The sequence below is a fragment of the Tympanuchus pallidicinctus genome, unplaced genomic scaffold (assembly GCF_026119805.1).
Source record: "Tympanuchus pallidicinctus isolate F22 unplaced genomic scaffold, pur_lepc_1.0 scaffold1, whole genome shotgun sequence".
NCBI lineage: Eukaryota > Metazoa > Chordata > Aves > Galliformes > Phasianidae > Tympanuchus > Tympanuchus pallidicinctus.
The window spans coordinates 96899857-96914093 of record NW_026294618.1 but is presented as its reverse complement, the minus strand read 5'-3'; the positions used below and the strand labels follow the sequence as shown (position 1 = coordinate 96914093).

Genomic DNA, 14237 nt, shown 5'->3' with positions numbered 1-14237 from the left:
GACTGTGAGAGGCTAAGGGTCATATCTGAAAATTGGAAGTTTTTTTTTCTTCTGCCCCTCAAACAGGAAATAGATATTACCAGAATACTGCCATAAATGCAGGGAACTACAAAGTCATCTGGCACCAAGAACTACATGCAATTTGTACTGGTCCACACAAATAATTAAATAGCACCAAATCTGATTCCTAAGTAAGTAGGAGGAACCTTTTAGTGGAAACATGAGGTTACTGTCTTCTAGTAAACAGCCAAGATAAACAGTAGCAAGTCTGCAAGATTTTGTGCCACCATTAAGAATCTGAGCACCTTAGATCCAGTCTCTTATGTCTGTTGTATTATCTCTTGCACATCCCACCTTGTGAAAGGCACCAGCTGGAGCCTGTGAACCAACCCCAGTTCAATTCCATTCTAACTGGCATCTTGCCTTTCAGCCCCACCAGCTGAGCTTTGTCTCACTACAGACTCTTGGCTTAATAGTGTTCTCTGTAATCTACATGTGCTCAACTGACCTTGCGATGGTAGCTTGTAGCTTTGCTCCTTTGGGCTACGCTCATAGCAGTAGCAAAGCAAACGTGAGTTCAGTGACTGTTCTATAGATACAGGCTGACCGTGTAGGCACTGGCAAGATGCAGGGACAGATCTTTGAAAAGGCCTCCATGCTACATGTGATTCCCACTTCCCCTTCGCTGCCATGCTGTCTGTGGACTTCCTGAGCTGGTTAGTAGAACACATTACTTGATTTGTACCATATGTAATGACTGAAGACAACTCTGAAGGGTGCTATTAAACATTTACTGTCAGGAGTATGCAAAGGTTATATATCTCACTCCTAGTAAGCTGCCTAGACACAGGTTCCTAGTGGCAGGGACCTTGTGCGCTTTTCCTCCTTTTCTTACACAGCTGCTGCTGAATCAGGTGCCCACTAACATGGTGTGGGCAGAATGATGATCCCTGCAGTCTGTGTGCAATGACACCCAATTCTGGGATGTACCAACAGGAGGGCACTAGAGCAATCTGAATAGATTATATATAACATAGATTATAATGGAGAGGGGCTGGAAATAGCATAGAAGCCCCCTGTAGACATTATCTGCTACAACATCCTCCTGGCAAAGGCCAGAAGAGCACAACATTTTACATTAGTAAGAAGGCCAAGAGTTTCTTGCAATTAGTAAGGTGCTCTGGAGCATGATAAAGAGCTCTAATTAATTTGCAAGCCTGGCTACCTCATCTTCATACTGCATTAAAAAGCATACACTATCTAGCTACTATTGAACATATTAGGTTGAATTTTCTTCTGGACCTCAACCTGTTCTCCCTATTTTAAATCTCTCTCTCTCTATGCATGCACACATATATTGTTCCTATTGATTCTACCACAATTATTTGTGAAAGCAATGTTATTTTGCCTAAAATAATACCCACCCAATATATGAGTTCCTGGCAATAAAGTGTGCCCACAACTAAACACAGGTGCAAAAAGAAGGGATAGGCTTTAATCTTCTGGCCACAAAAATTTAATACAAATGTATACATTTAAATACACCATTCTGTGAAAAGGCCCTCTCCAATGTTAAGGCTCTAGGACATAAGCAGGGGAAAGTTAAGACTGAAACAATGCACAACAGCCACTTTGCAGTACCTAGCTGTTGCAGCGCAAGTGCCACAAATACTCTGGCTTTGAAATCCTGCTCTAATTCTATTTACGTACTAAAAACAGAGAGGCTTTGATCTACCTGTGGCTCCTGAAAGGCACATATTAATTCACCTCCTTTGAGTCTTTCTCATGCGCATAGTTATACCCTAGTGGGGCAATGTGCAAACGTATCTCCTTTCTGCTTCTAGTTTCCGCAACCATTTCATGCAACAAGCTGAAAACAATTGTTTTCACCATGACACATCTGGAAGAGAATTACACACGCAAATACACAATGTTCCTGCTGCATATGCCACTCCCCACACACGCACCAACATAATTCATCTTCCTTATTTATGTATCCACCAAACACTACCATGTTTTAGATCTTGCTTATTTAACCAATAATTACATTTTAGTCCCCAAACCACTGCATGATTCTAAATTTGTACTTATCCTTACTCTAAAAATAAATACGAAACCTTGCTTCCTTTGCTTTTAAAAAAAGCACACTTAGGACTAAAAAAAGACCCTCTTATGGGATAACTGGTATGATTTTCAAGATTATAGACTTACTAGTGGAATGTAGCTACCACAGTACAGCTTGTGCATCTGCACAGATTTGTATTTAAAAGCTGATGAACAAAAGCCACATGTTGAAAAATCCTATTTTGTTTGGCCTACTTTCAGCAATGCCTCACCATTCTCATTTCCCCCAAACTCATTTTACAATCCCAAGATGCCCATAAGAGGCCTGGAACACAAACTTACCATACTCTGACTGCTCCTTGGACTCAAATGTCCGGTGACTGGGTGCATGACCATCCCACCCACCGAGAGGGTTCAGGAAGTTGCTGTCCTCAGTAGTGCTGTCATACTTGTAGTCCTGGTCACCACTGCTCATGCGAGTCAAGGTGGAGGACCTCTGCCACCAGTTTCTCCAGTCAGGTGATGAGACTGGCCAGCTAGGCTTGCTGTTCTCTTTCTGAAGGTCCTTGTCAGTTTCTGAATCAGGGCCATCCACCACTTCAATGGTAACCTATGGGATTCAAAACAGGGCAGACTGCCTGTCACTGTCACCTCCTAGTCAGAGGGAGACTTTTTATACAGCAAAGGCAAATGACCAATGTTGCCTTGAAGGGGACTACGTAATAATGTAGGGGTAGCATGTTGTAGACCATATGTAGATTACTGAGCACAGAGATATGCAGAGGCTGAGTGATTCCTTCTGCTACCTCTGCTGAATCAGATCTTGGAACAAAGGCTAGGAAAAATACCACACAAAATAATAACCCATGCTGTGCCTAAAAACTTCGCAGCAGAAATTTCTGCCTTATGGGGAAAATATGTTCAAACCTGGACATTTATGACCAGGAAAATCATATCTGTTCCTCCAAATACAATGGGGCTGAATTTGAAGCAAGCATGAAACGCACCAGTATGCAGAGCATATTCTGAGAGCTTAGACTGACTTAGCAGAGAGCTAAGGAAGTCCACGGGTGTGAAGGTGGAGGACGGAGCCCACAGTCTGCATTGGGTCAATGCAGGTTTGCATCTGCCTTGCCCTATAGCTGCAGCTCAGCCTTGCCAATCGCACTGTCCACTTGCAGTACCACGTTTCCATCATGCCCTGCCACATGAAACCTCACTGCAGGGCTGAGAGCTAGCGGCTTTTTCAGACATTGCTACATAAATCACTTGCTGCTACGGCACCTGAAGCAGGTCCTCCTGTGCTGCCGAGGGTAATTCTGTATGATTCATTCATGGCTCCTGCAGAACTTAGAGCCAAGATTCAAGTTTTGCCACCCCATTTACTCACAAGCATCAAGAATGCAAATATAATGCCACACAGGGACAGCCCTTCATTACTCAGGCTGAACAGTGTTTATTACATAACTCTTGGATAAATACTGTGTGTGTGTGTGTGTGTGTATATATATATATATAGGTGGCTATTTATGTACAAATAGGAACTATCCATCAGAAACCGTGGCTCTATGACTCAAGCATATTACAACCACAGACAAATCATGAAATGCTCTAATGCTTCAATGCTGGTGTGGTTCAGTGATTATATTGGACTGGCTAAGCATAGCACAGAAGTGAGTATCAGATATACCTATGTTTTCTTCATGCTCTGTAGACTTAAAAAAAAAAAAAAAAAACTTTCAAGATAGTACTCCAGAAAAACTGGGTTATTTAAGAACTGGAAAATGTGTAATTATGGATGCTCTTCTGACTTTGAAGAAGAAAAACAGTTTCTACAGCTACCTGTAGTTGATCTACAGAGGAACCTAACATAGGAAGCCATAGCAGCAGGCACAACTACACAGACAAGACAATGCCCATGCATTCTTATTGGAGAAAGAAGATTTTGAATCAGTTCAATCCTTTGCCTTTGACCATAGACAGACGGAGCCATTGAAACAGAACAACTTTGAGGCTAGTATGAAATGGCACTGGGAGAAAGAGCAAGAGCAACGGAAAGTGCAGTTGTCAGCCTAACAGAATCTTTACACAAGAGATCTTTTACTTCCAGACTAAATGTGGAATCAGAATTACTTCACTAACCTCAGTTTTTACAGACCAAGAATTAAAATGGATTTCATAAGTCTGAAATCTGAAAACAACAGGGTGAGTTCAGGGGTTCAAAACTGTGGCATTGACCAAAGCAAAACAGAGTTTTCACAATAAGTGAAAATAAATGATGTTACTGAATGGGTAATACTGCACTGCTGGCCAGTCAGAGGGCTTTAGTACTGACCGTGTGAAAATTAATATGACTATTACTTTGGTAACAAGTATTTTTTTTATGACCACATTAACTTTGTAAGCAATGACTCAGCACAGAGGAAAAAAACAAAACTTTTTTTTTTTTTTTAAATAGAAGCACTTGACAATCCATTTGCTTTGCTAAACTATAGTTATATGGCTGTGACCATAAGGATTTGGATTTAAGACACTTATTTAGGATTCCAAGTTAGTTTAAGCAGAGATGGTTTGTAGAGACACAGGGGCTTCAGTAGTGCTATGTGTTACATTGAGGAAGATAGGCAGGTGAATTTCAGGCTCAAAAGACCTCATCAGACCTTCAGCAGCACCGCCATCAATTTACTTTCAAGACATGTCTGCAATCAGTCTGTGTGTACTACAAAACAGGTTTATTAAAAAGGCCTTTAAGTGAGTTTTCCAGAACACAAGGTGTGACAAATTTAATCTTGTCACTGCAAGTTTAAGTCCTTACTCCATGTTAGCTAATGAGGAATAAACTGGGAACTACACCGCATTGGGATGACTCAAAGCCATGGGAAGGCACAGACTGTGTGCAAACATATGGTCCTTCTTCCAGTAATAGCTGGGCAGGGGAGAAGGAGTCCTTGCACTTTGCCACTTTTCCTCTTGTGTGACTGTAACTGACCCTGTAGGACTATGGTGCTGTGTCACCCTCGAACTAGATAAGGAGTTATGGCCTGAGACCATCAATAATCCCTTTATCACAAAGAGAGAGGTCAGGAGAGATCCACCTCAGTGTAAGCAAGGTTTTTAAATAGCCTATTGAATCAATGAACATAAAATTTAAGTCCAGTGAGGCAGTCTGGCAAACACCAGTATTCCTCCTTCATAAGTTTTGATTACAAAGTTGTTTGCAATTTTAAAACCATAAAGTGAAAGAAATTCTGCAAGTCCTGGGACTATCTGACCTGCCAGGCTTGGCAAATTAAAAATAAAAATAGATGACTCCAGCAGTCTAGTCCTGTTTGTTTCCAGGGAAACGTCTGTGCCCTGCCCAGCCCCTGTAAACTCTAAGGCACCTTCCAGAGGCAGAAAGGAAATCGGCAAATAGCAGCAGAGTGCCTCCAAGACATGACTCGAGGGCTAGGATGGAGGTGTGAGAAGCGGTTACTTCTTTGGGATAGGGAAGTAATTGCTTGACTGATGTACAGTTTTGAGAAATTAGCATTCACTGAATTCTTCCAATAGTTGCAGTTAACCTTAACAACATTAGCCTATAACTATGCACACACACACATATATATATATAATATAATATATATATCTCATAGGCAAATACCTATCCTCCAATTCGTTTCCATACTGTTTTGTATTTACTTTTTTTTAATAATAAAAAAAAGCAATCAGATCCAGAACTACAGTCATTAAAAAGGGGGCAGTTAAGACAGCTCTGGAAAAGCTCTCCCATTGTATGATTCCAACAAAAACATGTTCTTTCAAAAAATAAGAAATAGACCTTGTTTAGTATTTTTATCACAAAGACTGTTTGAAAGACTTCATTTTCCCTGTTTTCTTCTTCCAGAGATTATCAAAACTGCAAAGATGATTATTTATTTTTTTGTCACGCTTCCCAAGATGTCTGTGGTAACATGGTTCTTGTATAAATCCACAATCATCTTCAGAAGTATTCAACCCTAAAGTGAAGCCATTTCTTTTATGGTTGTTTGAGCTATAAATAAGGATGTTCCTCTAAAAATTGTTAAAAACAATTGGCATAGGTACATTAAAACAACAGATTTGCAATGAATTTCTAACGAAACAAATGTATCAAGCACAGATGTCTCGGGACATCAACATCCAATTCTCTTCTGGCCAAAAGTATACAGAAGATAAATATTATCCCACTTGCTGGAGTGCACAAAAAGTTCTTAAGTACTTTGTCCTGTTTACTGAGACAATGTTTCTGAATTCACTTTAATGGTGTAAACATTGCCCTAAGCAACTGGAAGATTATGTTACAAGAAGAAGTACACTTGCAGTATTGTGCAAGCCATGGGTTCTGGGACATTTCTAGTGCTGCCTTCATGAAACTGATGCAAGTTTTCAGTGCAGAACTTGCCATCCTGTAAAGATGGATATGTGCAAGTCAGCAAGGTAAATACTGTAACAGCAGAACTGAAATTGATTAATTATAAGATACTGAAATGATAAGTTAAGGTTTACGTCACATAACAGTTGAGCTAAAATGATGTCTGTAGTGATGAAAAATTACTTCTGGTAATGTAATGACAGCTCACTTAGAACAGTTTTCTGGACTCACCAGATGAAAGCGAAAGGTATTAAAGTTTGCTTGGAGTAGTGAAGAAAATATGACTCAAATCCTGAAATTTTTGTTCTGATCCTGATTTTGAAAATCCTGATTTTGTTCTGGGCCTACCTGAATCCTTCAATTCAAGTTCTGGTCCCAAGCCCTGGTCTGAATTGTGCACTCTGTGGCAAGCTCTTCTTAAGTACAACAGTAAATCACTGCAGAGGTCACAGCTCCGCTATAAGAAGCTGCTAGCCATGGCTCTCCAGCACCCAGCTCTGCCAAGACTCATCCTTCCAGGTTGCTAAGAGGACTAGCTTAGCTCCTGACATGGCTACGCTGTGCTTCTGCTGCTGCAGTGAGTGCAGCAAAGCAGACAGACTGACCAGGCAACTGCTCTTTGAAGCAGAGAGTTCGCCATAGTACAGACTCAGCTGAAGGAACAAGAAAAGGAACAAGCACTCTCCACTTTCCTGGGTTTTAACTTAATAGCAGCAATTGTCCCTGTTATCTCAAAGAATCAAACCATAAAGGCATTACAAGAACTCAGTGCTACCACAGCTCTCTTGTCCTTACCGAGCTAGATTAGAGGTGGGACATCCTGATTAGAACTCAGTGCCACAGATATTGCTGGATCTTTTGTGATGATACTAAGATGGTGTTGCTTTCCACTGCAGTGAAACTAGCAGCTTCAGACAAAGTTTCATATATTTTGGAGAAACATAAAGTTCCTCCAAAAAATAAATTTAATAAATTGTGTTCAAAGCTGTGTGATATGAATAGAGATGAGGAATGGATACTGATGAACCTAGAGAAGAGATGAACTCTGTAGCCTTTTTTTTTTTTTTTTTTTTTTAATTAAAGAGAAGTTAGAAATTGAGTAGATATCAAAGAATAGGAATCTACAAGGACAGGCTGAGAGAGCTGAGGCTGTTCAGCCTGGAGAAGAAAAGGCTCTGGGGACACCTGAGAGCAACCTCTCAGAATTTAAAGGGAGGCTATAAGAAAGAAGAGGACATCAGCAACATCTATTGTCATAGGACAAGGGGAAATGGTTTCACACTGGTTTCACACTGGAACATTGCCTGAAGCATCTCTCCTATGAGGAAAGGCTGAGTGAACTGGGTCTGTTCAGCCTTGAGAAAAGGAGACTGAGAGGGGACCTGATCCAGGTCTATAAATATCTAAGGTGTGGGGGGCAGAATGGCGAGGCCAGACTGTTTTCAGTGGTGAGTGGAGACAGGACAAGGGGAAACGGCTGGAAACTGCAGCATAGGAAGTTCCGCACAAATATGCGAAGGAACTTCTTTACAGTGAGGTGACGGAGCACTGGAACAGGCTGCCCAGGGAGGTGGTGGAGTCTCCTTCTCTGGAGATGTTCAAGACCTGCCTGGATGCCTACCTGTGTGACCTACTGTAGGGAACCTGCTTTGGCAGGGGGGTTGGACTCGATGATCTCTGGAGGTCCCTTCCAACCCCTACAATTCTGTGATTCTGTGATTGATGATTTCAATCGGATATAAGAAGAAAGTTTTCTACAGTAAGGATGGTGAGACAGGTTGCCTAAAGAGGTAATAGGTGCCCCCATTCTTGGGGACATTCAAGGTTGGACTGGACTGGGCTCTGAGCAATCTGATCTAGTGTAGGTGTCCCTGTTCACTGCAGGGGAGTTGAACTAGACGGCCCTTAAGGGTCTCATTCAAGTCAAACAATTCTGTGAGAATAAATAAAACTAACAAAGAAGTACTGGTATGCCATGACTGAGAAAAACAGCCCACAGTTCTCAAGTGACATTTCCTCAAGCAGGCAGCATTAACTTCTGCCTTCTATTATTCCCAGTGCCACAATTTTCAGCAATAATACTAATCAAAACAGATTTAATCATATGCTTTCTAAGACACGTTGACATTTTTTAGGTCAGAAATCCTGCCTAACTCTGTTTCTGTTCAGAACTTGTCAACTGTCACAACTGGAACTCACTCAGTTGTATTTCAGGTATACTGGTTTTGACATTTGATCAAGATTCAAGTTATTTATAAGATCAGTATCAATGGAAAGCCTTTGTGTGACAAACAGTAGGGAATTTTTTCCTTTTCTTGTTATTTGTTGTTCACCACTGCTAGGAAAGCAGCAAAGTAGCAGGACAACCACCTACGCAAGAGTGGGAAACCAGGAATAAGAAGGAGGGACATGAGCAAAATCTCAACTGCATGTTGAGGTCCCAGAGGAACAGCCAGGAAGGTGAGACAGAGTCTCAGGCCTCAGAGAACAGCTGTGAGGCCGTAAAAGGCTGGTTAGGAGAAAAGCTGATGAAAAAATGAAAAACAAGCAAGTTTCTATTCATCCCCTGCGTGACTTCCCTCTGTTACTTAGAAGTATGAAATATTCTGTCTTACTCTGCCCGTTCACAAGGTCTGCATAAGCATCCCTCAGCTAGTTTGTGTCAAACAAGTGCAAAACTATGAAAAAGAGACAAAAAAACATAGAGAAAGACATGATCAACATTTTAAATCCCATTCTCTTCCTGAAGTCTCCCAAGCATTGAGAGAAAAGCTAAAATGACCAAAATAAAGAAAATCTAATACTTCAAACCAAACAACCAGCCTGTGCTTGACAGCTGCTGCTGCAGTTACTCTAAAACAACCACTATGAAAGCAATGCTGAGGCACAAAACGCCACTCAAAATGATGCAAGATTTAACAAGGCAAGAACACCACAGAAAGTCTAGTTTAGTAATTTATGTCTTGCATGCAAAGAATCAAACAGCATTTGCCTTACTGCAGGCTCTAATTACTGTTTCGAGGTTTTTCTAGAAGGCAGGTCACTACACTTACCTTTGATTATCACCTGATAAATACAGTAGTAGCCTGGGGGACATATTTTCCTGAATTCCTGTGATGGTGTTCTGAAATCCACTACTTCCTCTCCAAAAGAGCACATAACTAGGGCATGATATAGCAGTTACATTCTCACAGAAAACCAGAGAAGGAATGGCCATAAAGAGAACTCACTGAAGTTCTCTCTTCAAAACCTGCTTTCTTAGGCTGAATTTAACATCCGTTTATTAGATTTTTAAAATGTTCAGATTCTTTTTGATCCACATAGGCCTACACTAGTAAAAGTGAAGAGAAGCTGTGGGTTCAAATCAAGGAAAGTACAAGGAAATTGCTAGGATATGCAGAGAGAAGTCTAGAAAGGCAAAAGCCCGGCTTGAACTCAACCTGGCCAGTATGGTTAAGGACAACAAAAGTGTTTTTACAGGTATATTAACAGTAAGAGTAGAGCTAAAGAGAATCTCCATCCTTTACTGCATGCAGCAGGGAACGTGACCACTGAGGATAAGGAAAAGGCTGAGGTTCTCAATTCATTATTTTCATGTATTTAATCTACCTGAGAGTGCTGGTGGAGGCGATAGTCAAGCTGCTTTCCACCATCTATCAGAGGTCCTCGGAGAGGCTTGTCAATGTGACTCTTATTGAAAGAATGGTCATAAGGAGGATCTGGGGAACTGCAGGCCTGTCAACCTGACCTCAGTGCCAGGGAAGGTTATGAAATAGATCATCATGAGTGCTAGCACACGGCATATGCAGGACATCAAGGGAATCAAGCCCACTGTTCAGTCTAGAGAAGAGGAGGCTCTCTACAACTTATTGCTCTCTACAACTGCCTGAAAGGAGGTTCTGGTGAGGTGGGAGTTGGCCTCTTCTCCCAGGTAACAATGATAGGATGAGATGCGAATGGCCCCAAATTGCACTAGGGGAGGTTCAGGTTGGGTACTAGGCAAATCTTTCTTCTCAAGGAGGTAGTGGAGTCACCATCCCTGGAAGTGTTTAAAGAAAGGGTAGATGTAGTACTAAGGGACATGGTTTAGTGGGCAATGTTGGTGGTAGGCAGATGGCTGGATAACATTATCTTAGAGGTCTTTTCCAATTTTAATGATTCTGTGACTCTAAATTAATGCTCTTAGGATCATAGCTCACCGACCCCAAAGCCAGTGAGCAAAACAAAAGATGAGCATTGATTATGCCTTTGTTTGCCAAACAGCCTTTTACAATATTCAGGCAAAGAAATAAAATTTCTTCAAAGTCATTTCTACAAATGATTTTTTAATGAATTAATGAAATTTTTATCTCTGTAAGGCCTAAGCTGCTGCAGGACTGTCAACTAGGAACTTCAGGAAGATTTGCACATCCCTACTTATGCACCTGAATAAGCTAATTATAATACAGAACATAGGCAGCCTATTTCTGAAAGAATTGATCCTTACACGTAAGAAAAAGCTCTGGGATTAATGTTGCCCAATGTTTTCCAGTCTACAGGAAAAGGGTTTCCAGTTCTCAGAGTCCAGCAAAACTGCTGACTTAGCTGGCCGACACATTTCCAGCATCAGGTGGTGGAAAAAGAGGTCATAGCAGAAGCAGTTACTGTAAAGACAAGCCAGGGAAATGTTTCCATCCTCCAGTCATTTATCCATTCCCTAAGTCCAAACATAAAGCACTGTCACGAATCAGAGAAGGTTTTTGTCTCCTCCTGCCCTCCTCCATGGTTTACATACTGTCGGAACAGTGATATTACACTGTTTACCTCCTCCCACAATCTGGGGCCCTTATAGCTTCCCTACCTTCCCTTCCTGAGGCTTTTTAGAAGGATGTGTACAGGCACCACATGTTGAACGTGTTTACTACCTTGGCCTGTCAAGTATTGGACCTGCACTTGATCCAAATCGGTCAGACTTCTTAATGTTGCGAGCCATCTATGAAGTAATGGAGTGTTGACTTTGAGACAGCTTGTTCTCTCACGAATAGGTCTATTATATCTTTATGTATGTACTTCTTAGACATATCAAAAGGAATGGTAATTTTGTGGGCTGGGGAACTGCAAGAAGCCAGGAATTTATTTAGCCAGAAAACTAGTTCTATTAGCGTATTGTTTTTATAAGCACATCTTAGGCGGAACAACATTTCAATTTATTGTTTTGGTTAAAAAAGACTTCTTATTAACGCCAATTTTGCTTTAAGGTTCTGAATTAAAAACAAATCACTCATTTTTTCCTCTTTCTAAGCCTTGAAGTTTTAAAGATGCAAATGGCTTGCAAGAGGCCATTCCAAACCCAAGAATAGCTTGAGGAATAACATATAACAAAGTTCCTTGCAGACAGATTTTCTTTTACAGTTTTTCAGCTGCTGCAGAAATTGACTCTTAAGGCACAGTTCTATAGAGAGTACCACATTTTGAGAAGAAACTTAAAGACCTATTGTAATGCTGTAACATGATGGAAAGTACAGCAGTAAGAGTGAACTAGCACAATCCTAGGCAGCAGCAAATGAGAACAAACCCAAATGCAGCAGCTGCAGAAACAAAGAAAGAAAAACTGCTTACCTTTGGAAGACCTCTAGTAGGTAGGGATCTCCAGCAAGATACCCTTACTTCCAGTGCCAGTCTTTAAATGAGGCCTGGGAAGGGGTGGATCCTGGTTCCAGTCCTTCCAGTCACTCAGCTGCATTGCATTCACCAGCTTCCCTGGGTTGGCCCTGCCTTCCCACCAGGTGCTCAATCACTGGTGCAGGCCATGACTTAGCATTTCTGCTACACGTATTCTCTTATAACATTTAATGGTGGCACTTTATAATAGCATACCAAAAGATTTGTTTATAAACAAATTTTATAGTGGAGAGTTGAAAGCAGAATTGAAAATACCCATTTAATATCAAAGAAGAGAATATATTCTAAAATGCAAAAGCAGAGATGACTTTAGTATCACAGATAGGTCTGCATTGATACCTACATTCTGCAATCAACAATATCCAAAGAGAAATTCAGAAAAAAACTGAAATCTATGCATTCACTGACAACAAAGAGTATATACAATCTCTTTTTGGTAGAGAGGCAGGGTATACTGACTGCATCACATAGAAGCCAAGCTGAAAGTTCACTTGATTCAGTAAAATGATCTTGTGTAGCTTCATAAAATGTCACAGGTTAGCATAAATTTGTACCTGAATGTTGGGATTCTGCCCGTTGATATCGGCTTTTGACAGGTCAGGGAAGTTTGGGAGATCCAAAAGGAAAGATCTAGGTCCATCTCTCTGTAAGGATGTATGCCCATTTTCCTGCCTGAATCGTTGCTTAGGGAATGGCCGGTGGGCAGCCTGGAGATCGGGGTATTCTCTTCTGTCCTCGGGATTCAGGCTAAAGCTGTCTTCAGGAGAATGGTCATCTGCAGTGAGCGTGTTCTGGGAAAAAAAGCAATGCACTATAACAACAACTGAGGTGCAGTCCTGCCAGCACCCCCACATCCAACTTTCTGCTAATGATGACTGCAGAGTGCAGATAGAGGTTCTTATGGCATCCTGACCCAAAGCTGGGTTTTTAAACAAACAGGAATTATGATGTATTGTCTCAAGTTTCATGAGTTTGACATGAGTTTGACTTGATTCTCACTGAAATACACTCAGTTACACTAGTGGGGATCTGTAACCATATGATGCGTGAGAAAATTAAGTCAGATTTGGGTGCTTAGCTCGATTAGGTTCCTGGAACATTCCAGCCTTCAAGTGACATCAACATACTAACACAAGCATCTAACTTAAAGCAGTTCTGAAAACATGAACAACTGTAGCAAGCTCTGTGAAATCAAGTTATATAGATTAAGTTATATAGATTAAGCCTGATCTATCTGTAAGTGTTCACATTCATTGTGCAGGAGTTGGACTAGATGATCTTTAAAGGTCACTTCCAACTCAAATGATTCTATGATTCTATGTCCCTAAAATGGTAGAAGGATATCTTTACTACAAAGCATTTCAGTTTGCACTGTTCCAAATTGGAGCAAAACCCCTGACTGTTTTTAGTTCAAATTCATGATATGAAAGGATCCTACTATGTTGAATTGGCAGCTTCTTTCTCTCTCTCCTTAGTTTGCAGCAACTTCCATCTAGCTATCTGTCTTTCTCACCCGACTTCTCTCATCTTGAACATCTGAACCTTCCTTCCTTCCTTTGGGATCTCATTTTCATGTTTGCCTAATGGTGGGATTGAATTTCATCAAGCTGTGGGTCAGCAGTTAATGCTTTTGTTATTGCTGAGCGTACTTTTGGGTTACGTAGTTTATTACAGCAGGCTGCCTTCAGACCAGTAGCACTGCTGTCACTGCTGCCTTTGACCTCACCAAGGAGCTACATTCAGTATCAAAACACTCCCTGGGTTAGGACTGGCCTGGGGACGTGGGGGGGAAAAAAAAAAAGAGATAGACAAATCAAATCTTCTTACAGCTACAAAAAAATGTGTGGGGCTGATTGAACGTAGGTTTTGCTTTTGACTCAGCTGAAGAATTTTAGGTTTGAGGTCTCAGTATGACTGCCTGGGGAGCTTTTATTTTCAGTTCATAAAGAGACAGCAAGAATGGATAGGGTAAATGTTAAAGACATATCTTTTAAAACAAGCACAATTAAAGTGGAGTGGCCACATGTGGTTCTGGCTCTTCTTAAGCATGTTTTTGCCAGCATATCTGGTTAAACACAACCTCCATCCAGCTCCTCTGGCTCAAATTAAGCTAACATAC

The 14237-nt window shown here is 41.0% G+C and overlaps 1 protein-coding gene across 2 annotated transcripts in view; it reads right to left on the bottom strand.

Moving 5' to 3' along the window:
- ISM1 (isthmin 1) overlaps positions 1–14237 on the bottom strand; it is a 39187-nt gene that overhangs the window by 6422 nt on the left and 18528 nt on the right. The window contains exons 2-3 of one of the 2 annotated variants that reach the window (XM_052684949.1): positions 12673–12909; positions 2407–2674 (exon numbers count right to left, since the gene is read on the bottom strand). In XM_052684949.1, the coding sequence (XP_052540909.1) occupies positions 2407–2674; positions 12673–12909 (505 nt within the window). Of the gene's footprint in view, positions 1–2406; positions 2675–12672; positions 13259–14237 lie in introns of those variants that run through there. The other variant, XM_052684943.1, reaches the window with a different exon arrangement.